The sequence below is a fragment of the Sarcophilus harrisii genome, chromosome 6 (assembly GCF_902635505.1).
Source record: "Sarcophilus harrisii chromosome 6, mSarHar1.11, whole genome shotgun sequence".
NCBI classification, from domain to species: Eukaryota; Metazoa; Chordata; class Mammalia; order Dasyuromorphia; family Dasyuridae; genus Sarcophilus; species Sarcophilus harrisii.
Window position 1 is genome coordinate 232,149,232 of NC_045431.1, and position 27,177 is coordinate 232,176,408.

The 27,177-nt window shown below is 52.3% G+C and overlaps 1 protein-coding gene across 1 annotated transcript in view; it reads left to right on the plus strand.

Moving 5' to 3' along the window:
- Positions 1–204: 204 nt before the first annotated feature.
- The window catches only part of CREB3L1 (cAMP responsive element binding protein 3 like 1), a 53,873-nt gene continuing 26,900 nt past the window's right edge, over positions 205–27,177 (plus strand). Inside the window, exons 1-2 of the mRNA XM_012552618.2 lie at positions 205–822; positions 26,160–26,388. Coding sequence (XP_012408072.1) covers positions 721–822; positions 26,160–26,388 — 331 coding nt within the window. The 5' untranslated portion in view covers positions 205–720. The remainder of the gene's footprint in view (positions 823–26,159; positions 26,389–27,177) is intronic.

The following is a 27,177-nucleotide window of genomic DNA, read 5'->3' on the forward strand; positions in this document are numbered from 1 at the left end:
GGGACTGGGGCCAGTCCCCTCCCAGGACCCCGGCGTCCCACGCCTTTGATCGTGCCCCGGTTCGAGGGCGAGAATTCTGCCCGCAGGGAACGCACTGGGCAGCTCCTCGACGTGGCTGCCTCTTTAAAGGGCGGGGTCTGGGAGAGAAGGCCCGCCCCCGATCTCCTTACTATGAGGGAGGCTGCTGAATATTGAGGATGGGGGCGTGGCAACCGAGCCAGGCTGGAGGAGCTCGGCTTTCCCGGCTTGGGAGACGAGGAAAGTGACAGGAGGGTGCGGAGGGAGAAACGCACCGAGGGAGCGGAGAGGAGAGCGCTCGAGCTCCGGCTCCCACCCAGTCCCGGGGGAGGCCCGAGCGCCCCCGCTCAGGCTCCCGCCCAGCCCCTGGGAGGGGCGGGAGCCCCCACGGCTCCGGCCCGGCTGCTCCCCATGGAATATAGCTTTGCCCGGGGCGGAGAGATGCCCCCCGCGCGCCGGGAGCCCCGCTGCCCTGCCAGCGGCTCGCCCATGCCCTGAGAGCCCGGCTCCGGAGCCCCGAGCCCACACTCCGGCTGCACCGCCGTCGCCGCCGCCCCCCGGCCAGACCAGCCCCCCACGCTCGCCGGGGCTCGCAGGAGAGCTCGGCGGCCTGGGCGCGCCTCAGCGCTGGGCTGACCGAGCCGGGCAGGAGAGGGGGTGTTGTGCCCGCGTCACCTCCCGGGGGTCCTGGAGCCGGACACCATGGACGCCGTCTTAGAGCCCTTCCCGGCAGACAGGCTCTTCCCGGGCTCCAGCTTTCTGGACCTGGGCGATCTCAACGAGGCGGATTTCCTGAGCAATGCGGTAAGGAAGGCAAGGGGTCTGCGCCCCGCAGCCACTCGTCGCCCCCGCTGCTGAGCGCACGCACACACACACACTCACACACACTCACACACAAACACACTCACTCACACACACACTCACACACACACACACACACACACTCACACTCTCACACTCACACTCTCACACTCACACTCACACAACACTCACTCACACACACACACACTCACGCACTCGCACGCGCGCACACACACGGAGGCAGCAGAGACCCAGTTCTAACCCCCTGGCGCCGTCTGGCGCCCCCCCGGGTACAGCAGCTGCGACCTGTGCCATCCCTCGGGAGGGAGGGGTGGGAGTGGCATTCAGAGCCCCAGTGGAAGAATGAGGTGACCCAGGGAAGGGGGTAGGGGCAGGAGGGAAACCGCCAGAGCCCCGAGCCGCCCTCGGGGCCAGCGCGCTGGCACTTGGCCGCCTTTACTGACATGTCACCCACTCCAGCCCCTCTGACAGCCGGCACTGAGGGCATGGACGCTGGCGGTGGAAACAATGGGCCACCCTAGGAGGAGGCGGTTGTGCCCCTTTCCCTCGCTTCTTCCCTTCCCTCCCCCCCCCCACTCGGAACCTGGTTTCTCTCCAAGGCCAGCTGGCGTGGGACCCGGGGACCCGAGAGGCTGAGATCTAACCCCGACCCCTGCTCCAGCTCTAGCCCCGGGGGCGCCGTCGGAGGGTGGATTTCCACCCAGTTCCGGGGACTCTTCGCTGTAGGGAAGGGTGGGGAAAGGGTATCTCGTGGCAACAGGGCCATTCCTACCCGAGGAAAGAACCGCGGACGCTTCCCCTCCACCTCAGTCGATTTCCCTCCCCCCCTTTTGTCTCCTGGAGCAAAGGGTGCAGTCTGATCCCGGGAGGAGGCAGGAGAGGAGTAATCCGCCCAAAGCCAGAGAAAGCCCGACCCTGGCGCCCCTTGGGTGACACAATCTGGATTGATGCCAGACCAGTCGTAAAAGGGGGGCTGCCGACTGCCCACCAGCCCGGGGCAGAATAAGGAGAGGGACCCCAGCGACAGAGCGCAGAGACCAGCCCCGTGCACTCCTTTGAAAGAAAAGGATGAAAGTGGGCAGAGAAGATGGCATTCTCCCCCCCTCCCCTCCTAAGGAAATGTGTCCTCCCTCCAGTAGGCTCAGCCCTAAGGCCCTGACGGTGAATGGAGGGGGATGGGGGCAGGGCGTGGGCTCAGTCTCGGGAGAAAATATTTGGCTTTGGAAGGATCTGCCCAGTTGAAATCTCAGGTCCCTGTGTGGCTTGGAGGTATGCCTGGGGCTTGGAAGTCGGTCCCCACAGGATCCCTGCAAGTTAATTCATCCACGGCCCAAGTTCCCCTGGGTCCCCCAGGCCACCCGGGTCTCCCTCAGGCCCCAATTACCCTGGGTGCCAAGCTGCCAATTAGCCTCTGAGAACTTGCCCAGAAAGGCGGAGAGCCCAGTACCCTGGCACCTTGGGGAGGAGAGTTAGTCCCACTCTCCATCCCCCAAACTGGGGAGACTGGCCCCTGCTACAGAAAGGAAAAGTGAGCTTGTAGATCCCTCACTTGAGAGTAGGAATCACACCTCACACACTTTTGACTGCTTACTCGCACCAGCGCAGAGCCTCAAGTCAATGTGAGTGGAAGGAAAGAATGAAGGAATGAATGAAGGAATGAATGAAGTCACACAGGAACATGTGGCAAAGAAGAGGGCCGGCTTTTAAGTCAAAAGACCTGCATTTTATTCTTAGTTCTCTTACTACCTGTATGACTTCATGAAAATCACTTCATTTCCCTGAGCCTCAGTTTCCCCATCTGCAAACTGAAAGGGAAGGAGGAACCAAAAAAGATTATTTCTAAGGCTTAAAGTCCACGAGCCACTCTTCTGCTGATGAGAAAAAGAAGCAGAGCAGCCTAATTCCATACTGTAAATCAACTGACCCAGCTCCGAGTGGGGATCTGCGGCCTCTCTGGCTTGTGATTTATCCAGAATAATAACAGCTGCCATTTTTATAGGCTCTGAGGGTTGCAAAACGCTTTTCTTATTTATCTCATTAAATCTTCACGGCCACCCTGTGAAGTAGATGCTGTTTTTATGCCCGGTTCATAGATAGGTAAACTGAGGTTCAGGGAGATGAGGTGACTTGGTTTAGGTTGTGAAAGTAGTAACAGGGTGACTTGTCCAGGATGCGTCTGAACAGGAGCCAAATCCACACCTCCTGATGTCCAGTTCAGAGCGCTAGCCACTCTCCCCGTGAGCTCCCTTGAGAGAAGCCAGACATTCCCCAGAGCTCTTCCCCCTGGGAAGGCCTCCCTCCCAGTCAGAGCAGGACAGCCTCTTGAGGGTGGGCTCCCCATTAGGGAAGAGTTTCCAGGGCCTCCGGTCACTGTTGCTTCTTGGAGGACCTGGAGAAAAGTGCCCTCCGTGTTCCCCTTAAATTCTCAGGGATGTGTGTTCTCCAGCCCTGATATAAGGTGCTAGGAGAGCAGAGTACCCGGCTTCCAGGGCTGTTGTAAGGATCAAAGGCGATAATATTTGTTTAAAATAAGAAAGCACTTCCCATAGTGCCTGGCACGGAATGCGTATTATGGACATGCTTGTGACCTTATTGTTCTCATTTTACAGATGAGAGTCCTAAGGATTGGAGCGCTTAATTGATAGTGATAGGACTTTGAGTGCTCACCATAACTCTATGAGGCAGGCAGGGCAGTCCCCAGATGGGGAAACTGAGACCTAGGAAGAGCTGACTAACCATACTGGTTAGTTAAAGGCAGTTAATGGGGCAGCTGTGATCACGAGGGCAAGTTTTCTCTCCCTTCCCTCAGATCCCTCCCCATCCCTGAATCTGAAGGCTTTTCCCAACACCCCCCCCACCCCGACCAAACCTAGGTATGACTCTGGGCCGCCCCAGGACAGACTTCTTACCAGCCCCAAGTCCCTCTGGATGGAGTCGCAGCCTGGACACCACCGTGGGACCTCGCGGCCCTTTCCGGTGGGACTGGGTTGAGATTTAACTGAGCACCTTGGGGTGAAGGGCTGAATAGGCAGCTGGAAAAATCGGCTGAGTTTATTCAGACCACAGTCACAACTCAAGGGCAGAACCAAGAGCCACCTCACTTTCCTACCGATGCCAAAATGCTAACTGGGGACTGTCAGCAGCAAAGGAAATCCCCGCCCACCACAACTTTTCCTGGGTTGTCCTGGAAAGTCGGTCCCCTAAGAGGAATAGATTGAGAACTACTAAAGGAGCTAAGACTCCAGCTTATCAAAACACCTTCTTATTCTAAGAGGGTATATTTTTTCCAACCTTTAATAGAGCTGTGATGTCTTTGGATGGGGACCTCCCAGGTGAGGAAGTTCCCTCTACAGATGTAGGTTGGCAGCTTCTTTGCAACTTAGGGCCATTGGGAGATAAGGTGACTTGCCCACAGTCAGAGGAAGAATTTGTACTGGGGTCCTTGTAACTTTGAGAACTGCTCTTTGCCCACTGGATCATGCTGACTCTGCAAATTTTAGGGCTCTATACAAATGTGGCTATTTTTAATACTTCCCCTTTCTAGTCCTCAGTTTCCCCATCTATAAAATGACACTATGGCACCCAGGGATTCTGTTAATTCTTTGTACTGAGAAGTCTGTCTCCTCTTCTTCCCGGGGCCTCATGGGTCTAGAAGGGACCTCAGGCTTTGAGTTTTACAGAGGCCCGAGAAGGGTTAATCGCCTTGCCCGAAATGGCAGTGGGTATAAGCAACAGATGAGATTCGAATCGGGTTCCCCAGCCAAGGTTCTTTCCACTACAGCAAATGCAAATACCCTTCGGAGAAAAGAATTTCCGCTGAGTGAAAGAGTAGAGAAAGGCTGGAAGCTCTTATGTTGAAATAAGGAAACTGGAGAGCAGGGTATTAACTGGCTCTTCTGAAAATAAAAGTTAGGGAGAAAAGAAAGAAAGAATAAAAATAGAGGCTGGTCTGTCTCCTTTGTTGAGGATTCACAGCCCCCTCTTCCCTCCCCAAAGCCCTGTGATGAAAGCCCCTAGGATAGAGCCTTCCTCAATGTCCCCTCTTGTGCTCTTTGGCCAACTGGAAGATTGGTGGGGGCAACCCAAGGGAGAATAGAATAGGTATTCCTTGTGTGGCCAAGCCTTTGGGTCTCCCTGCCCTCTGTGTTTGGGGTGTCTAACAAGGAAATGGGGGTGAGCAGACCCGGAACCTCCCCCAGATCTTCAAGAGAGCCTTCCAGCCCAGGAAACAGCTCTCGGATCCGGGAAGAGCCCCAGCTGGGAGAGTGAGAGGGTGGGGTGGGGGAGAGCCGGGGCTGCCTCTCAGTGTGGACTGGAGTGAAAGCTGTTGTCTTGGAGGGGAGCAGCAGGAAGCTGCCTGTGAGGATGTTTACACAGTAAACTCATTAACTTCCCAACAGATGGGGGGAGGTGAAGGGGCAGAGGTGTCCGGGGTTCGGCCCGGAAAAGGGAGAGAGCTAAGTCTGGCCCAAGAACCCTCAGTCTCCCTCCTGCTGGGGCTTTCTAGGAAAATTAAAAAAGCAAAGGAGCCTCCCCACCCCCAACCACCAAACGTCAATGGAAAACGTAGGGGACTTGAGACATCAGTGTGATTTAGGGTCATCCTATTAAAATATATGGCCCTTTATCACTGGGCCCCCATGGAGGGCAGGTTCCTAGCAGAGGAGACCTTGGCTACCTTTAGACAGATCCAGAAGTCATTCATTCCAAATCCAGAGGTTTCCCTCCAGGGCTTGAGCAAGGGTACCCCACCCACCCCCCTAGGATTTGGGATTTGGGTGCTGGGCCCTGTTTCTTGGCATCGGCTGTTACTTCCTAAACCCCGACTCTTTGGGTCCAGATGCACTGTTCTGCTCCCCAACTTTGCCCCCCACAATCCCATAGCTTCAGATGAGCCGCCCCTTCCCTGTAATAATGGCGTCTTTAAACTCAAGCTATTCTCCGTGGTAGAAGTGAACCATAGCACTCTCTTAAACCCCAATCCCCCACAGGACCAAGAGTCATTTGAGTTCACACATTCATCCACTCAACAAACATTTATGAAACATCCAACAGGAGCAAAATACCGTACTGCGGAGCGGAGGGGATTCAGAGAGAAACAGAGACAGAACTGTTCCTCTAGGAGCGTTCAATCTAATCAGGGAATTAAAACAAGATCGATACATCCCCAAAGTCTTTGGGACCTGAACCTCCCGGGACTCCCAGACTTGAGGCAGAATGCTGACTCAGCTTCAGGCCCATGATACACAATGATAGCCCATCTGGATCTGGGTTGTCTTGAGGCTGTGAGAAAAAGCAGCTGACTTCAGGAAAGTACAATCTGTGACTGGCCTCTATTAGCACCGAGCTCTAACCACTGAGCCGCTGGGCCCAGCCCTCAGAGCCTCAGCATCCAGCTGTTTCCCTTTTCCATGACATTCCGAGGTTAAAAAAAAGTCCACTTAGATCTCTCTGCTTCAATCTGGGGACAATCAGTGAGGGGGAGGGGGAAGGCAAAGGGCCTTTGGGGTGGTCTGAGACTTTCTAGAGGCTTGGACTTCTTTAGATTCGGGGCGTCCAAAGCTACGGCCCAGAGGGAGCCCGGCAGAGCACTTGCTGGTGCCCTCGCTATCAGAAGGACCCTTTGGTTACCCGGGACACGCTGGGGCTCAGAATCTCGGAGGCACCGGGGGTGTGTCTGCCTTCCCGGCCTTATTGAGACCAGATTTCTCAGTTTTCCCACCTCAGAATCAGCAGCGATTCTCTGGCCCCCAAGTCTCAACCTGGAACGTCTGGGTTTCAGCAGGAAGAGAGACTCCCGACAAAAGGGAGGGCCATTACCAGGGAGATTCCTCTTCTCTCCCGATGTTATTCTTCCTGCCCTTGACCCACCAGAGTCAGTGCAGGGCACCCGGCTACGCGTCTTCAAACCCATGGGACGCTCCCCCAAGGCACAGTGTGGGGCAGCCTTGACAAATACACCGGGTCTGGGGGCAGAATCACGCGACCCCAGACCAATCATTGAACCTCCTTTATCTATTAAAGGATTCGATTATAAAGGGCTGGATTAAATGGGCCCGCGCCCACCCCCTGATATTTCAGAAGCCCAGGTGCAAGCACTTAGTGAGGGGATGGTCTAGGATGCTGGATCCAAGCTGCTGACCTGGGGAGGCTTGGGACCGCCCTGGCCCTGTTCCTTGCCCTGCCCGAGTGACACATGTTCAGGGACTCTCACAGGAGACCGTGGGTTAGAATGGCAAGACTGAAGTTCTAGGAGCTGGGTTCAAATCCTAGAGAATTAACTTGGCTTGTTGGGCTCTCGCTTCATTCGGCTCCAAAATGGAGGGGGATCAGCTTCTCTTTGAGGCCCGTCCAGCTCCAGATCTTCGTCTTGTGATCTTAGAATGCATCCGTCAGGTACTCGTGGCCCCCTCCACAGTCCCTTTCATCCACATCCGTTCCTCCCTGAGAGAGAGTACGTCCTCCCTGAATGGAGAGCATCCCCATACTCGTTGTCTAAAAACATTCCCATTTATGGACACACACCTAAGGGTGTGGAAGGAGGTGAGCAAAGATGGGGGGATGTGAGAATCTAGGATCCTGGATCACAATGTACCCATTTAATAGCTAGACAAAATGAGGAGAGGAGAAGGGAAGTCATCCTAACAGCTCCCACTCATAGAGCCTGAGGTGGTGGATAAATGGGTGGCGAGGAGGAGGGCCTGAGCTGGGCTGGGATACGTGGGGAAAGAAGGAGAAGGTTCCTCCTCCTTCAAAGAGACTAGAGGGGCCGCCAAGTGGAGGAGGGCCCCTGACTTTGACATTCAGATAGAATGGGTCAGAGGAACACCCCAAAAAGTCTTCTCTGTCCCTGGATCTCCAAGCCCTCCGTCCCCACTTGGCCAAAGCTTCCATTCAACAGCATGGACCTGGCGACCGGGCCGGGTTAAGCGTTCCTGCCCAGGTGACCGCCTCGGTCGGGCAGTCCCAGGACATGAGGCCCTTTGGGGTCTTTTCCAATCTGGGGGCTGGAAGCTGCCATTCCTGTCTCTACAAGGAGCCATTTGGGGGCTGGGGAGCCCAAACAAAACCTACCTGCCCTCCGGGGAAGTCCGGCCCTGGAGAGACAGCGGGTCCTCTACTATCGATAAAAACTGCATGTCACATATGCAAGCATGTTTGCATAGGGTTTTAAAGCCTGTGAAGTCCTTCCCCACAACATTCTGTCCGGTGGGTGCTCCTGGGAGTGTCGCCTCATTTTAGGTGGAACTGAAGTCATTTCCCTGAAGTTAAATAGTTAGCAAGTACCAAGGAGAGGGTCAGTCAGGCCTTCTGCCTCCTGAGCTTGAACTCTGAAGAGAAAGAGTGGGAATAAGTGTTGAATTGAGACTTAAAGGTTCAAACCTGTCACCCAAATGAACTCGGACAAGCCACCTTTGCACTCTGGGCCTCAGTTTCCCCATCTGTAGAACAAAGGCGTCAGACGCAATATCCGCTGAGGTCCTAGAAACTGCGCCGCCCCGTGAGCTCTTCCTCCAAGGGCAGGGGTACATGGTGGAAACTCCAGGCCCTGATGTCAGCCCCCAACTGGAGGGAAGGAAACCCCAGTTTCCATACCTAGCCTCGACTCATCCCAGGAGTCTCACTTGTCGCCGGGGTGCGGGTTTTGGTTTCCCATGAAATGAAGGGATGGACTAGGTGAGGACTAAGGCTCCTCTTTGCTCTAAATCTGTCCTTTTACAGTCTGATTTTTGCCTCCCTCAGAAAGTTCTGGGGGAACCGCTCCCCTCTAAGGAATGGGAAGGCTGCTTTGCCTTATCTCTTGGAGGCCCAGAGAAAGCTCTTTAGAGAAAATCTCGCCTCTTCCATCGCGGCCGTGGTCCCAGACCCCAGGGTCGCTATTATATATGTTATGTCACACCGGATGCCCTTTTTTTTGGGGGGGGGGACCACGAGCTCAGGCCCTGGGTACCTCCTTGTTGGGGAGCAGAGTTCACCAGGCCTGAGCCCTGCTGTGACCCCAGCTCCCCTCCCTCCCCTCCACCCGCCCCCCGCTTTCGTTCGATTTCTGTGCTGGGCCAAGAGCACGGTGTCCCCACCAGCGAGTCCCATCCCAACAGATCCACGCCAACTGAGGCACCGAGAGGCCGCCAGGGCTGGGGATGAAGCCAAGTGCTCCTCCCTTGGAAGCCGCTCCTCCTGTAAGGTTCTGGGAGGATTCGGGGAGTGGGGCCCGAGGACTGACCCCAGCCCCCACTGGCAGGGAGCACGGCCGGCCTTGTCCCCGGCCGGTCCCCCAGCTTCCCTTGCTGCGGTCCTGCCTCTGCCGGCTTCTGCCCATAGAGCGGGAAGGCTCTGAGGGCCTTAATCTATCTCTTCCCCGGCCACTCCGGCCCCAGGACTCAGGCCCCCGCAGGGCCAGCCCCGCTCTGAGGTCCCACAGCCGCTCCGGCCACCCAGCCCATGCCCTGGCCCTCTTGGCCTCCCCCCCAGCCCGGCAGGGCTGGTTCCCCAAGCCAAGGAGCTTTGGAAAGGAGAGAAGGCCCTTCCCTGCCCTCTGTTCCTTCCAAAGCCATAATTCTTCCTCCCAGGCTGGAAATCAGTTCCACATTAGGGCGATCATATGAACTGTCTTCTCCGGATTGCACACACGCACACGCACGTGCGGCTGTGCCCACATATCCCTCAGACCCCGGCCCGGCCCCCCTCAGGGGCTGCTCCCAGGGGTGCTCCCCGGCAGGCCGGCTTCGTTCCCCTCCCTCAGGGGGCCGGCAGGGAAGGGGGAATCCTGGATCGGGCCGGCTTTGTACTCGGCCCCGTGCCAAAAAGAGATGAAAGGGAGCAGGCGCTGGGGGGGGGGGGGGGCAGGGCTGGGGAAGAAGGGAAGATGATGGAGGTAGAGCTCTGTGCTCAGCACATTCCTGAGACATCTGGAGCAGCTGGAAGGGCCCCAGCTGGAGGGGCTGCGGCTCCTCCGCTCTGTGATGTCAGGCTCAGCGCTGAGTCCCCCTGCCCGGGCTGCTCTCGCCCGGCCTTCACGCCACGGTCCTCCCCGGGGCTGCCCAGAGAGAGCCGCCCACAGGGCAGGGTGACCCTGGGAACAGATGGGGGGCGGGGCAGGGAGAGACCAGGACAAGAGAAGGGAGGGAGGGAGCGGCGGCTCGAACCCCACAGGAAGCTTGTTCTGGGGAAGGGGGGCGGGGCTCATGAGACCCCGGTGCAGGGCTGGAAGGCACATTAGAGCCTTAGCTTACAGATAAGGAAACCGAACGGCAGAGAGCTCAAGTGATCCCTTAGAACCTCAGAGCCTGTAAGCCTCCGGAGCCAGATTTGAACTCAGCTCTTATTGACGGCAGCCCCCTCTCCATATCCCTCTGAATGGTCCTGCCTGGTTGGGGGGGAACAGTCCTGACTTGGTGGGAAAACTGGGCCCCAGCTCCAGGACTGTCCCCCAAAAACCCCCTACTCCCTATTTCTGTGCAGGGAGATTGAGCTCTGGCCAAGCCAAGAGAGGCTGCAGGCCGCGGTTCTAGGTTCTACAACAGAGAGCAGAGGCTAGAAAGGGGTCTTCTCTCCCTGGGGTCCCTGCTCCACAACTTAGGAAGAGAAAGAAGGCCAGGCTGGGATCCAGGGCCCATCCCAGGGGCCCCAGCTCCCATACCCCTCCCCCCCCGGGGGAGCCACCAAAATTGAGCCGCTCCCCAGCACTCGGCTCCTTCCAAAAATAAAAACTGAGGAAAATTCAAACGGGGCCACTGACCTCTCTGGAAGCAAAACACGATCGCTCGCTGAGGGAGGGAGGAGGCCAAGGGGATCCCAGCCAGAGCCTTGGAGCCCGGCCTGACAGTCGCGGCCCAGCCAGCTCCCTCCAGCTGGCCCCGGGCCCGGGAAGCAGCAACCCCGGCCCGAGTGCGGCTAAAACTCCGCTCAAGCCTCCTAAGGCGGCAGGCCCCGGGCGAGCAGAGACGGCCCCCGGGGAGGGAGCGCGGGAGGCAGAGCAGGATGGGGCAGGGCAGAGCCGGCGGCCCAGAGAGGGAGACCAGAAGAACCAGCTCAGCCAGGCTGGGGGAGGCCGCGGGCAAGAGGGCCGCAGAACTGGCCGGACAGACGGAGGTCCTGCCCCGGCCCCTAATGCGGTTGGATGTGGGTGACCAAGGGGGCAGGAGCCCCACCTTCATGGGCTAGTCCCCCCCGCAAACATGTCCAAACCGTAGCCCTGAGCCCCTGTCCCGCCCGGTAACAATCACGGCCCAAATCACGGCCCTCCGTCACCTCACAAAGAAGCCCCCCATGATCGGGGGCCTTCCCAGGACCACAAATCTCCGACTTAGCCTGTCCTGGAGCCCCACACAGAGTCCCTGAACAGGAATCCTCTGTGCAAACACTTAACCCTTAGCACTGTCTCATTAAGCCTCCCTCCACTCCGGTGGGTAGGTATTGTGGGTATCATGATCCCATTTTACAGATAAGGAAAGTGAGTCAGAGAGAAGAAACTCATACAGGTGAGATTTGAACTGAGGTTTCCGGGGCTTCAATTCTGAACTGTAAATACGACATCAAACCAACATTTGGCCTTTTTGTGATGCCTCAACCCCTAGTGGGACATAAATGTATATAGAGACATATATAGAGAGAGAGAGAGACATGAGCGAGAGAGACAGTGCTTTGCAAACTTTAAATCTGTAGTATACAGTAGGTGTTTAATAAATGCTTTATTAATTGACTAACTGACCAATACACTCAACAGACTTGAGATGCCACAGGAGCCGTATATTTTTCACATGGCCAGTGTGGGAATTTACTTTGCCCATCTGCATTTTTTAGTAAGAGGCTGGGGCTGGTTTTTCTTTTTCTTTTCAAGAGCGGGAGAACATGGATGGGAGAAAAGAAAAAAAAAAAAAAAAAAAACAATGAATGCTTGTTAATTGAGAAAAGAAAAGAAAAGAAAAAAGCAATAAGAAGTCAGTAAGAGGCAACGTCTCCGACAAGCAGCCAGTCCTCGGCGGGTCTCGCTGGCCCGGGGGCCTCAGGGAGAGGAGCTCGCCGCCTCCCAAGGCATCGGGCCCGTTGTTCCACTGTGGCCATGAGGAAGTTTTTCCTCACGTTGGGCCGAAGCTTCCACCCGCTCCTCCTTAGTGACCTGGCCTCAACTCTGCTGGGCGGCCTGGCTGCCCAGGCTCACCTAGTCTGCTCCCGGGATGTCTGGGGCAGGGGGGGGCAGGGGGACAGAGAAAGCTGCGTTCTACAGGAAGGGAAACTGAGGCTCAAGAGCAGAAGCGGCTCGCCTAAGGTTGCACAGGGAGGAAGGTCAGATCCAGCTCCTCCACCCAGAGACCCAGGGCCCCTTCTGGGATGCGGCCGCTCGCCCCTCACCTTCCTGAACTCAGGCCGGGCCCGGTTCCCTGCCAAAACTCCTCCCTGGAACCCGGCTCTGTGGCTTCTCGGCAGACCCACCCTGCGGGCTAGCTGGGGCCAGGAAGGGCCTTGGAGAGGGAGAGCACCTCAGCCTTTCCTCGAGCCAGTGACTGGGAAAGTCCCAGTATATTCGGGGTGCAAGATACCCCGAAGGCAGTGATCTTCATCACCTGTCAGTCAGTCCATCAACAAACATTCCTTAATGCCTTATGTGCGACAGACCCTGTGCTGAGCCAAAGAGCCGGGCTCCGGAGATCTGGATTCAAATCCTGCCTGCCTCTCACTCCCTTTTTCCCCACCCTGGATTTAGAACTGAAAGGGAGTCTGGCCCAGGGTTCCCATTTTATGGAGGAGGAAACAGAAGCTTGGAGACATGAAGCTGACTGGCCCAGAGTCGCACAGCTACCGAGCCCCAGAGGCAGCAACTTTCCGGCTCCCAGTCCGGCCCTCCCCCACATGGCATTAGGAGCCCATAATCCTGGAGCGGTCGCTTCCCTTGGAGGAGTTTCCTCATTTCTAACTCAGGAGTTTATGAGTGGATTTATGGGACAGCTGATCTCTAAGGTCCTTCCAGCTCTAAACCCTGGGATTCTATGGCGAACGTAATAGTGCCAATAACTAACATTTATTTATACAGGGCGGAGTGAGATGTGTGTGTGTGTGTGTGTGTGTGTGCATATATACATATATAATGCTCTGCAAACATGAAAGCAGATATATACATACATCACTACATAGAGAATATTTTGCAAATTTTAAATACAAATGTGTCCATCTATGGTGCTTTGCAGGCTTTAAATAGATTTATGCAGATATGGATATACAATGCATTGAAAACTTTAAACATGTATATATATTGGGTCTTGCAAATTTTAAATAGATGTGCATATATATGGTGCTTTGCAAATCCTAAATATATATATAATATATATATATATTTATAGTGTTTTAGAAACTTTAAATATGTACATATACATGTGTCTGTATATATAATGCTTTGCAAACTTTAAATATATATACACATATTTGCATGTATATATGTGTATTTATAGTGCTTTAAATTATATATTTATTATATATTGTATTATATTATATTATATATAGTATTTGCAAACTTCAAAAATATATGCACGTATCTGAATGTCTATATAATGCTTTCAAATTTTAAATGTGTTTGCATATATATATATAAGTGTGTGTGTATGTGTGTGTGTGTGTGTGTGTACTCTTTTATTTGAGCCTCACAACAATCCTGTGAGGGATTGCCAATGATATTCCCATTTTCCAGATGAGGGGCTAAGGCTCAGAAGTGACCTGCCCAGAGATACCCACTCTCGTGGGGGTGTGTCCATAGCAAGATGCTTACCCACTCTCTCTCCCCTTCCTGAGTCCCCTGGGGCTGGGTTGGCACATGAGTGCTCCAGTACTCGGATTAAGGTGAGAAGACTCATCTCCTAGATCATCCTGATCTTTCTCACCAGAGCCTGGCACACAGACCCCGTGCTTTGCTCCATGGGAACCGCTGCCAGCTCTGGTGTCGCCAGCCTATGCCAGTTACAGCTAATCCCAGCCTGGGGCTGCGCCCCTCGCCATCGCCTCCTTAGACCCAGACAGGGCTTGGCTGCCCAGTTGGACACCGGCCGCCCAGTCTGATGGTTGATGCCCGAGGGAGGAGCCCTGCTCTGGAGGAGACAGTGCCCTAGCTTCCCAGAGTAGACACCTTGGGGTTGGGGGGGGGGCGGGAAGAAGGGATTACTGGAGGACAGAGGCAGAGACAAAGGCTCTGGTGGAGGGCCTGCTTCTTGAAATGGGGGAGAGGGTCATGTGGCGGGAACGGTCCGGGGCGTTTGATGTAGATTTGGTCTTAGGGGCCTGGGGTTAGCATCTCCTTTCTAGAGCTCAGTTTCCTCATTTGGAGAAAAAAAAAAAAAAAGACGCTGGCTTCTAAGGCCCCTTCCTGCTCTAAGTCTCTTCAAGGACCGGCCAGTTTATAACAGACCCTTCCAGGCCCGGCATCATATGTGGGGCCCAAAGCAGGAGCTTGCGTCCAGTTGCCTTTTTCTTTTCTTTTATTGCCTGCCCCTTGACTCTGGCCCAGATTGAAACCACGAGGGGAGAGAAAAGGCTTTAGAAAGTCATCCTGAAAAAAAAAGCGCTCTCTCCCACCCCACCCACCGCCGTCCTCGCGGCCCAGCCTTGGCTCCCTCCCAGGGTCTCAGGCCCCATGCAGGGAGTGGGCAGGGCCTGCAGGAAGTCCTGCACTCGCAGCTACATGACATTGCACTCAGACACATGGCTTGGTGTGGCCGGGTGTGAGTGTGTGTGAGTGTGAGTGTGAGAGTGTGTGAGTGTGTGTGTGTGAGAGTGTGTGTGTGAGTGTACGCACACACGCGTGTGCCTAAAAATTCCTGCTTAGTCAGCTGGGCTCTGTGGTGGGAACTTTGGTGGGGGGAAAATATGAAACCTCCTCATCAGCCTCTCATGGGACTGGGGAGGGCAGGGAGGGAGGAATGAGTCTGAGGCTGGAATCACCCCCTCCCCAATCCTTCTTCTGGGTCACAAGGTCTCCTAAGGGCCCTGGACGAAGTGGAGAGGACCGGCCGGGGCGGGCTTGCTGAAAAATCTGGGGTTGCATGAGCTCCTAATCCCCCCCACTCAGGAAAGGTGCCTCTGTGCCAAGGCTGCGGGATGGAGCCGGCCCCAGTCTTTCCAGCCCTCAGAGAATCCTGGGTTGTTAGCTGGGGAGCCAGATGGAAGGAAGGGACTAATAGACCTAAGATAGACGTAGTCGGGGGAAGGAGAGCTTTCCATATGGGACCTGGGACTCCCTAAATCCGGCAGCTTAGATTTTAACCTAGACCCCTTAAGTCCCTGTCTCCCTGAATGGCGCTGACTCTGTGTATGATATATTAGAGAAAGCACTGGATAGGGGCAAGGAATTCTGGGTTTGAATCTCAGTTCTGATACTTAAATACTTCCCACATGTTCTTTTCCAGCTCTAATACTATGATCCCTGTTACAGACATAGTACTGTGGAGCAGATAGAGCTCTGCAAAATCTGGGTTCAAATCCCACCTTAGATACTTAGTGAAGCCCAAGCAAGTCACTTCACCACTCTCTGCCTCAGTTTCCTCATCTGTAATATGGGAATAATAATCTCTAAGGCTCCAATGAGATATACATGAATAACTTTGCACACTTAAAATTTACAAAGGGTCTTTATTATTATTGTATTCTCCTATAAGCAGTCAATTATTATTATGTTCTATAATTAGTCCATTATTATTATTATCATTAGTTTCTATTATGTTCTCCTATAATCAGCCAAGCTTCACTTCTGTATCTTCCCATGTCTCCCCTGGCTCTTTCTTTCACTCTGCCCTATGGCTCTTTCTGGGCCTGAGGTCCTGGTCATCAGCCAAGGGGATGGTCAGTTTTTGCAGCATCCTTTGGGAGCCTCTGGACTATGGTCATTTCCTTGTTACCAAACTATGTGGGTTCGACCAAACGCCACCAGTCCAAGTATTGTGGTTTAATGAAAAAGATCCTGAGGTATGGAGTCAGGGGACCTTCATTTAAAATCTGCCCTTCTTTCCCTTCCCTAGACCTCAGTTTCCCTATCTGCAAAATGAAGGGGTTCGACTCAGTGACTTCTGAAGTTCCCTTCCATCTCCATGACCTTATGGGCCAATCCAGCCAGCTTTCCCAGCCTCCTTTCCCCTAAAGACCTAGTGATTCAGGCAGTAGCCCTCCAGACCCGGGAATGAAAGAACAGTCAGTGACCAGAGGCAAGTAACTGCCCAGGAATGTACATCTCCCCCAGAATCCCCTGGGGAAGCTTCGGCTGGGGGCCTCAGCCGTGGGGGGTTGTGGGAGGACGGGGAGAGTGTGAGCAAGCTCATCTGCTGTCCATCTCTCCCTTGGAAAGAATTGCCCGCCCACCCCCCCAGACCTGGGGTTTTCCCCATCTGTCTGGATCTGCTTTTGACTCTTCCCAGGCTGATGGCAAGGGGCACCAGAGGCAGGAGGATGGGAATAGACAGTGAATTTTCCTCAGTGGGTCAATTGGGGGAAATGGGGTGGAAGGGGAAGATTCCCGGCAAGGAGTGGTGATGGAGGGGACCTGTCGTTGGGAAATTGGGATGCTGAGAACTCTGGGAAGGATTTTCCTCCCAGGGTTCCCCAAAGTTTCTCAGAGGGGTGACTTTCACTCCCAGCACTACTCTCGTTGGTCGGGGAGACCCCTGGAAGCCGGAGTAGCTGGTCTCCTTTTTCCTAGATTGGAGGCGGGCTCCTCCCCTCGGTGCTGGAAGGGCCATCCTAGTGGGGGGGGTCTCAGTTCTCTCTGGAGCACTGGGAGGGGGGTGTCAGCCAACTTGAGAAATAGACCGCTGACTCCATTCCTGGGAGGGAAGGGGACGTCTCGAAATATGAGACTCCCCATGTTCGGTTCCTTCCTTTGATTAACCCCCCCCCCCACCATGGCGATTGAAATCGATGGTTCCCGAGCCCTCCCCCCCCACCCGTGACATCCTTGATCCTAAGATTTCTTCCAGTCTCGACAGTCTGACCCCTAAGGCCCCTCCGAGGTCGCCACTGGGTGATCACAGTACTTGGTGACTGTCTCCCCTCCTGCTGCTGCTAAAAGAGGGGGACCAAGAGCAACAGCCGTCCCATAAACGTCCGGCATCTCGGGCCCTTTTATTTCTAAAGGCCCGTGTTGTTCTGAGTCCCTCCCAAAGGGGGGGAATGAGGACCACTCCCGGCCCATTCTCCCCCTGGGGAAACTGAGTCCCAGGGAGGCTTGAGCCAGCGACCCCGCTCGCCAGTGAAAAGCCCCTGTGCCCCGGAGCCGGGGCTCCAGCTAGCTCCCTCGCCAGGGGGCCCCGGGCAGCCTTGGGGCCGGGCCCGGAGGCCGGGCCGCCCCGCATCCCCGCGCCGGGCCGTCGCGGGCAGCCGTACCTCCGTCCTAACCCTGCACTCCTCCCGATCCCCGTCCCGTTCCCTGGGCAGCCTCCGCAGCTGGCTCCGCTCGCTGCCGTTTCCTATTGGCCGCGGGCCTCGGAGAGCCGACCAATGGGCTTGCGGCATTCTCCCGGAGCGGAGAGGGAGGCTGGCTGGGGACCGCGGCGAGGGAGGGGGAGGAGGCTCCTTCTTCTCTTAACCCTGTACGGGCTGCGGGGCTGAGGCTTCCCGGAGCTCAGGACCGGGGAATGGGCGAGTGTGGACGGCGGGGTGGTGAGGGCGTCACCAGGATGAGTCGGGAGAATACAGAGGCGGCTGCAGAGAGCTGTAGGCCGCTTGCATGTAATCCGCAACGTGACCCAAAAAAGTCCTCTGGCATTCAATCGACAAACGTTGTTAGGGTCATCTGGGTGGGGCAGTGGTTAGAGCATCAGCCCTGAAGTCAGGAGGACCTGAGATCAGATCTCAGACACTTAACCCTTCCTGGCTGTGTGACCCTGGGCAAGTCACTTAACCCAATTGCCTCACGGTGGGGGGGAAAGGGTTCTGTGGGCGCCCCGCTGCTGGTAACGGACCCAGCAGAGATGAAAGCCCTGGCTTCGGCTGGCCTACCTTAGGCTCCGTATGCAGGTGTGTGTGAAAGAAAAAGCTTGGACAGCGCCATACTTTTCTCCCCAGCCCCCTCCCTCCCCCTCTGCAGGGGAGGGGTCCGGACAGGAGTAGTAGACCCCCCCCTCCCGATCTCAGGTGTATGGGGGGGGGGGGACTTTTAAGGCCCCTTGGGCCTGCGCGTGAGGGCGAACGAATAAATTATACGATTTAAGACCAGAGACTCTAGGGATCGTCTTTCTAGTCCAACCGTCTCTCCTTGGGGAGGGTTCGGTGAGAAAGCCTCGGAGAGAGGCAGTGACTTGCCCAGAGTCACCCAGGTAGCAAGTAGCAGAGTCCGAATTCGAACCCAGGGCCTGCCACGGGCGCTGAGGCCCGCGAGCTGCGACGCCCGCAGTTCGTTGCTCACCGGGAGGGCAGAGCAGGCAGCTGCTGCACATGTCACAGCTGGAAGGAAGATTTCTGTTGGCGCGCCCGTCGGAAAAATAGTGAGAGAAGGGGAGAACAATACGAACGTTTCCGTCTGTTTCCCCCTTACCTCCAGGCCTCCACCTCCTACCCTGGAGGACCCTGAGCCTCCCGGACACCCACCTTGCAAAACCCGGGGCCTTTTGTTTGTCCGCAGCGGGGGACGGGAGGGTCAGGCCCGGAGCTCAGATCCGAGGGAGAGGGGACCGCTTCCCCATCCCCCACCCCCTCCCACCCATCCCCCGGCATTCGGAGGGGGCTGCTATCTGCATAAGAGAGGGGCGTCGCTTAGAAGGATGGAGAAGGGGGCCGGGGAAGCCAGAGAGGAGGATCAGAGAAAGGAGTGCTCCCTCAGCTTTGCAGCTGAAGGGGAGAAAAAGAAAATCTTGTGGCCTTGCGCTGGGCTCTGAGTGCCGAAAAACTTAGAATGCTCCAGTTGGAAGGAGGCTTTGGCAGGTCATTGGGTGGGCGGGGCCTCGAGCTGGAGAATTTAGCTCCGACTAATGACCTCTCACCTCCCCAGTTTAATTAGTGGGGAGAGTGGAGATGGCCGTTTAATGAGATCATCCATCATAGACTGAACTGGAAGGGACCTCGGCCGGCCTCCAGTCCACCTCCCTCATTTGGCAGATCAGGAAACTGAGGCTGCAAGAGAAGAACCAGCTTGCTCAAGATCACAGGCAGTAATTGGGAGAGCCGGGACTCAGGCAGGCCTGCGACGCTCTCCAGAGCGTGTTCCCGCAAACTACACACACTCTACTAGCTATCCCTTTAATCCCGTTGGCTCTCCTGTTAGCAGAAAAGTGAATCCTGGCCAGTGAGAGTGACCGTCCCTTACCCACCGGCGGTAATTGGTGGCAGAAGCACGGCCGGAATCGAACTGTCCCGGCTTCTGGTTCCGGCTTCTGGTTCCAAGCTCGGTCTTACTACAATCAAGTCAAGTCTATTCCAGATTTGCCGAGTCTAGAACTTTGTGCCGGCTGCCAGAGATGCCCAAATTACAGATGACCTAGATTCTGTCCTGGGAGGGCTGACAGTCCGATAGCCCGGATGCTTTGGGAGCAAAGTTTGGCCCAAGGGAGCCTGAGTTTGAATTCCAGTTTTGACACTTGCCCTCCCTGAGACTCCAGGCAAGTGATTCTTTCAATATCAGCATTTTTAAAACAAAGAGACTGGATCATGTGGTTTCTAAGGTCCCTTCCAGCTAGAATCTGTGATCCTCTGAAAAAAGATGGGGGGGACCCTGTGTGAAGGGACCCTGGTGAAGATCACTGACAAGCTTTTATTAAGCTCCTTAGCAAGGGTCAAGGATAATAATCATAAGCTTCCATTTATATAATGCTGTACTGTAGGTATATAAAACATTCTATACAGTATAATACATAGATATAATAATGTATATAAAGCACTGTACTAAATGCTTTACAAATGTCTCAAAGCACCATGGGAGGGGGACGCTGTTATGAGCCTCATTTTACAGATGAGAAAACTTGAGAAAGACAAAAGTGAAAGTTTCTACCTTCAAAGAGCCAAGACACATACACACAAAAGTGTTTGTTGTGTATGTATATGTATATATACACGCATTTATATATACATGTTTTATATGTACATTTATACATATGCGCATATATGTATATACACACATATATTCCTAGAGAAAGAGAAGAAAGAGAAATTAACATTTATATAGTGATTTACAAATATTATCTCATTTGATCCTCCCAACAACTGTAGTAGGTGGGGGCTATTACGGTCTTTTGCAGCTGAGGAAACTGAGGCCGATAGCAGTTAAATGACTTGACCAAGATCAAGCAATTAGCAAGTGCCTGTGATTAGGTTAAAATTCAGGTCTTCCTGGCTTCGGGTCCAGAGTCTATCTCCTTAGCTGCAGAGATCCGGTGGCTTGGTCAGGGTCTGAGGCTGGCCAGTTGCAAGTATGGTGTAATTGCTACACGCTGCTGCCTGTCTCTGGAAGGACCTCACCAAAGGCTTTGGAAGATGGAGGGAAGGGGGGGAGAAGGGATGGATGGGCAGCCTGGAGTTCCGCACACCAGTGTGAGGTCAGTCAGGATCTTAGAACTGGGACTGTGGGAGTGAAGGGGATTGTTGGGAGGGACAAGGGGCCTGAAAAAGAGGGGGAACAAGACTCTCTCAGCCCAGCCAAGGAAAGAGTGTCTCCCATCACTAGCAAGGCTCATGCCCCTTGGCTGCCCCCTCCCCATCCAGGACTTGGGAAGCGGAGCTCTCTGCTGGATCTTGGCCGCCGCAGCCGGAGGAGGAAGGGGAGGAAAAAGGGAAGAGAGGAGGGAGCCAGGGAGGGGATGGGGCAGAGCTTGAGGCCTGGACCGAAGGATCCCTTGGTGGACTCGTCTCCCTGTGGCCCCCAAGCACCGGGGAAAAGGGCCTGGGAGGACAGGGGGTGGGAGCCTAACTGGCAGCTCCTTATCTCCTGAGAAGAAGCTGCTGGAGGAATACCTTCACATCTGACTCACCAGCCCCATCTCCCCTCCCAGCCGCTCTCAGGCTTAGCCGATAAGGGAGATCCAGGAGGAAAACTGGGTAAGGAACTCGGCTGAGCTGGGGGGAGGGGGCTGCTCTTGGGGTGCAGACAACACGTCCACGTCCACAGGCGAAATCCAAGAAGGGGCTGAGCCCGCAGGGGACGGCGGGAGAGCCGCTGCTAGCGCGTGAACAGATGTCACCGCTCCTCATATGAAAACATTCCCACATGTTTCTAGGCAGAGGCAGAAATGAACATCCTGGCTTCTCCAGTGGGCCCCTGACCTCCTCCTCCTCCTCCTGCCTTCGTCCTCTCCCTCCTAGGGGCTGCTCAGGCAAGTTAGACCTGTATCCACTGATCCCCAGAGCCAGGAACTAGTTTCTGGGCTTGTGAGGTCCATGCCAGGACCATCCACGGGAGGTCAGAGAAGGGTCATGGGACTGGGATCCCAGGGATCTGCATTCCAGTGTTGGAGCAGCCGGCTCGCTCACTTTGGCTAAGTGACCTGACCTTTCCAGCCCTTGGTTTCTCCATCTGTCTAATAGGAATTCCTGTAAAGATCAGAAGGGTGATAAAAGTAATTTGAGAAGTCAAAGGGGATTACCGGGGGGAGATGAGGCTAGACAGCCATCCATCAGAAAAAGATCTGCGAATTTTAGTGGACCACAGTGACCTCTGTCAATAGTGGGAAATACCAAGTCAAATAACCAGGAAATCCAATGCGATCTCGGGGCCACCTTCAGAGAGGCAGAACTTCCAGGAATAAGGAAATGATAGTCTTGCTACACTCTGCCCTTGTCTGACCACACGGAGAGTATGGTATTCCATTTTGAGCGTTTGGGATTTAGGGGGGGGGGGAAGGCATTGATTATTTTGGAGAGCCTCCAAGAGAGCCACTAGAATCAGGAAGGGTCTCAAGGTTGCGCCATGAGCAGGATTGGGTGAAGGGACTCAGGGTGTCCGGAGAAAAGACTTCAGTGGAATAGAATGATCATTTTCAGGCTTCTGAAGGGCAGATACGGGGAAGAAGGAGGGGCTTTGTTCTTTTTGGCCCAGAGGACGGAAGCAGGAGAATGTGGGGATTTTGCAGAGTCCGATTCGGGCTAGATGAACTTTTAGCAGCTGGAGTGGTTCAAAAGTACTAAAAGATTCTCCCCTTTGGAGATCTCTGGGCAGAGGCCAGCTGACCACTCATCAGATAGCTTATAAAGGGGCTATTTCTTCAGAAGGTCAGGCGGGCAGCCATGGAGGTCCCTGCTGATTTCCAGATTCTGTGATCCTAATTTTGTGATTCCATGAGAGTTGTGACTTCTGGGAAGGGAGCCGCTTAGTGCTCGACCAGACCCACGATAGTCATGGCTAAGGAATCCCTTGGCCTGACTTTCTGGTTTGAGAGCTAGGGCTAATTCCAGTTCTAGAGCGTTCTGGAGCTTTGGGTCTCTTAGCTCTAGTAGAACCGATTGAAAGAACTGGGGATGTTTAGCATAGAAAAGAGAAGAGTGTAGGAAGGGAAGGAGAGGGGAGGAAACATGGCAGCTGCCTTCAAGTAGCTGGAAGACTGCCCAGAAGAAGAAGGATTCAGCATGGCCAATTTGATAAAGAAGAACAAAGAGCAAAGAACCAAGGCATAGCTCAGCTCGGTATTAGCTAGTTAGAAGTTAGAAGTTCTCTTCTTCATAATTAAAGTTGCCTCTCATGGAACTTAGAGGCAGCCGGTGGTTCAGTGGACAGTGCACTGGGCCTATAGGAAGTTCAACCTGAGTTCAAATATATAGCCACAGATACTTCCTAGCTGCGGGACCCTGAACGAGTCTCTTTACCCTGTGTGCCTCAGTTTCCTCATTTGGAGAAGAAATGACCAACAACTCCAGGATCTTTGCCAAGAAAACCTTAAATGGGTTGTTCATGAAGAGTCGTACATGACTGGAACATTTGAACTCAAATCCAGTCTCAGACAGTTACTAGCGATACAACTCTGAGCAAATCACTTCCCCCTGTTTACCTCAGTTTCCTTATCTGTAAAATGAACTGAAAAAAGAAATGGCAAACCACTTCAGTATCTTAGCCCTAAATAACCCTAAATGGAGTCGTGAAAAGTTGGACACGGCTAAAATAACTCAACTACACCCATCTGGAATGATTGCCTTGTGATGAAATGTGCCCCTTCTCACTTCAAGTCCAGCAGGAGTCATGACATCATGGCCCTGAAGCTAGAAGTGACCCAAGAAGCCACCGAGTCCAATACTTCATTTTACAAATAAGGAAGAGTCAAGTGACTTCTCCACCATCACACTGGCAATGAATAGCTAAGCCAGGACTCGAAGATGGAATCTCTAACTCCAATACTACCTTTTGCTGGTTTGCAGGACATCCGACAAGATTTAGAGTCTCTAGCATCTTCATTGGCAAAATAGAGATTCTATAAAATGCAATTCAAATGTTAATTATTAATGTTCTCATACCTTCAACGGCTATCAGAAGCATGGATACATGTATAAATAGCATGCATTACTTACTCTCTTAGGAAGGTGGGGAGAAGGGAGGGAGGGATAGAATTTAGAACTCAAAACTTAAAAAAAAAAAGTTAAATTTTATTTGTACGTATAATTAGGGTAAAATTAAATATAATAAAAATGAAGTCTTGTTATGCTTCTTTCTGTTATTATCTACTTGGGTCCTGGGCATTTGCCGTAGTCTTCCCCCGGTAGACTGAGTACTCCTAGATGATATGGACTACTTGGAGAACTTGAGTTCCCATTTACTTGTGATCTTTTTTTTTTAATTCCATTTTATTCTTCTCAATAGGAGGGGTCTGGATTATATCAGCTTCTTCTCTTGCGTCAAATGGATAGGATCAAGGGAAGCTGGGTGGGGGAATTCTGTTCAATGAATCAACTTCTTGTCAAATAGATGACTTTCCAGGAATGATAATCACAGAGTGTCAGATTTGTAACACATCCCAGAGAATCTCTAATCCACCCCTTTCCCCGTCAAGTATACGGTCTTCAACAACCAGACAGGTAGCTCTGCATCAAACTTTGTTCCAAGGACTCTAGGAGAAATTAATGGGGTGCTCAACAATCAGGGAATGACTGAACAAGTTGTGTATGGCGTATGAATGAATGGGACACTATTGGACTTTAAGAAATGCTAAGGGGATGATGTTAGAAAAACATGGGAAGATTTTGTATGATTTGCTACAGTGAGGTGAACGGAACCAAAAGAACATTTTATCCAATAACAATATTGTAAAGACAAACAACTTTGAAAGACTTAAGAAGTCTGATCAATGCAATGACCAACTACAATTCCAAAGGACTTAAGATAAAATACACTAGCCACACATCAATGATGAAGACACAATTTTGTGGACAAGGCCATTGTTTGAATTTACTTTGTTTGACTATATATTTGTAACGGGAACAGACGTTCCTCCCAATGGAGGAGAAGAAGGTAGGAGGGACAGAAGGGAAGTTTTAATTGATTGAGAAGATAAAATTAAATTTTAAAAAAAGATCACAAGTGAATGGGAATCCAAGATCTCTCAAGGTTTCACTTTTGAATAACTAATTGTTTTTTTCCCCCATGGAACCTTGTGAGTCTTTTATTGGTGACTTCTCATTGACTTTGTCTTTAGAGTAAAAAAAAAATTGTTATTGGATGTTACTAAAATTCTCTATCAGACTTGAACTATAACTAGTTAAGAACCAATGACCTAGAGACATTTAAAAAGTTTACACATCAGGGGAATCTTGCTTATAGTGCTTTGTAGGGTTCCATGAAGAGTCATTAATTTAAAGGAAAAGAAATAACAACAATGGAAATATAAGGAATATGAAACTGTTTCCCAATGGATATGGTAGAAAATCTATTACTTTCCATATCAGAAATATTGAATAACTAATTGTTAAAAAAATTTTTTCCCATGATGTTGAACCTAAGTTTGCCCTTTGAGAACAAGCAGAATAAATCTTGAAATGTTCCAGTGTTTGGAACAGTTGGGTGCCACAGTGGGTAGAGCACCAGCCCTGAGGTCAGGAGGACCTGAATTCAAATCTGGTCTCAGACCCTTAACACTTCCTGGCTGTGTGACCCTGGGCAAGTCACTTAACCCCAATTGCCTCAGGGAAAAAAAAGAAAAAAGAAATGTTTCTATATTCCATATTCCTTCAAGTAATTCAAGACAATTTTCATGTCTAATTTCCTCCCAGTGTTCTCTTCCCCATGTTCAACATCCCAGTTCCTTCAGTCTTCATAAAGTCTGAAAAGTGCATGATTGGGCCATTCCCAATCGTTATTGTCTTTTTTGGGACACTCTCCAGCTTCTCAACTTTCATAGCATACAATGCTCAGAATTAAACATAATTTTCCATGTATGAGTGGGCCAAGGCAGGATAAAGTGCTGTTATCATCTCTCTACCTCTTCAGATGACTCATCTCAATGCAACCCGATTCCTACACTAGCTTGCTTCCTTGCCATATGAGATCATTAACTGATAATGAACTTGAAGTCCACTAAAACCCAGAAATATTTTAGTCAGATTACTTATCTAGCCGTGTTTCTTCATCCTGGATTACTGAAATTGATTCTTTGCTCCCAGGTGTGGGACTTTACATTTAAACTTATTCAATTTCACTTTATTCAGTTACACCCAAAGTTTTCACCTGCTTGTTCAGTTGTGTCTGTTTCTTGGTGAGCTCATTCAAGGTTGCTGGAGTAGTTTGCCATTTTCTTCCCACTTTACAGATGGGAAAACTGACACAAACAGAAGGTGAGGGATCTACCCAGCCTTAGTTAGTCAGCATCTGAGACCAGATTTGAACCCGACTCCAGGACTAGCATTTTATCTACGGTACCACCCAGTTGACCCCTCACCTACAGCAATTTCTTTGCATCTTCTGTTGTTTTATTTCTGTATTGTATTATTTATTTATCCTAACTTTGTGTCAAATGAAAATCTGATAACTATTCCATCTGTGCTTGCACCCAAGCCACTGAAAGAAGAGTTAATGAGCACAAGGCCACACAGAGATCTTGGTCTAAGCATTGGGTTTCAAAGGAGATCTTTGCTCCCTCTACTAACTTTCCCCTGAGACTTGTCTGTTGCTCTCCTTTCTGCCTTTCATTCCTCAATCTGTACGACATTTGTCTATAGGCAAATCATCTCCCCTCTCTTCCGTTCGGTTGGAAGAAAGGGACCTTAAACACTATATTTCTTTTAAAAGTGGACCTTTTTCATTTATGTATCAAGATCCTGGTCCTTAGCAGGAGCTTGATCCATATTTGTTGAATTGGAGCGAATCAATGCTTTGGTTGATTGGAGAAAATCTGGTGGACAATGACCTTCTGTCTTTTTTTTCCCCTCTGTCCCTCTGCCAGCACTTCCCAGAGCACCTGGAACACTTCACGGAAACCATGGAGGACTTCTCCAACGACCTCTTCAGCAGCTTCTTTGATGACCCTATCCTGGCCGAGAAGAACCCACTGTTGGACATGGAGCTGGACCCGCCCACCCCGGGCATCCAGGCGGAGCACAGTTACTCCCTGAGTGGTGATTCCGCCCCCCAGAGTCCCCTCATTCCAATCAAGACAGAGGACAACCCAAGAGGTAAGTCCTGGACAGGAGAGGTCAGGGCAGGAAGGAGAAGGGAGCTGACCAGCCTCCCCAGAGAGAGGGCTCAGATTGGGATTCAATTTACATCCTTTAATCTCCCTGGATCTTTCCCCTTCCTATAAAATAAGCGATAGATCAGTGAGGTCCCTTCCATCTCTAAATCCTGCTCAGACATGTTTGTGGGCTTAAATTTCCTTATCTGTAAAATGGGGCTCAATTTCCTCATCTGTAAAATAAGACTCCATGGGCCACAATTTCCTTATCTGTAAATGAGGAGACTGGACTGGATTGTCCCTTTGCATTCTGGGTCTAAGATCCTCCATGAAGAAGGCCACGATTCAGCCCGTGGGTCTTTCCCACCTCAGTCGATGAAATCATGTTATTGCAAACCTTAAGCTCTAAATAAATGCTAGCTGTGGGTTTTTGCTTGTGCTCATTGAGGACAAGGACTGTTTCGTTTCTTGCTTTTGTATACCCAGAGCCTTACACATAGTAGGTGATTTATTAATGAACATTGAATTGAGTCTCCTGCCCGAATTTCTGCAAAATCCTCTGCCCTGGAGTCTGGGGAAGGTGGCACCGAGCTGTAACTGAGCCTCCTGGTGGTTGGCTAACGGGCATATTCACGGGTTGGTGCTGGCACTCAGGGCAAATCTAGTCACTGGGGAAAGGGGACGTGGTCCAGGCAACCCCTAGAGGTCAAGTCCAATCCCCTGATTTTGTCAGTGAGAAATCTGAGGTCCATCAAGGTGAACAACTGGTCCAGGATGGGATTCTTCCCAT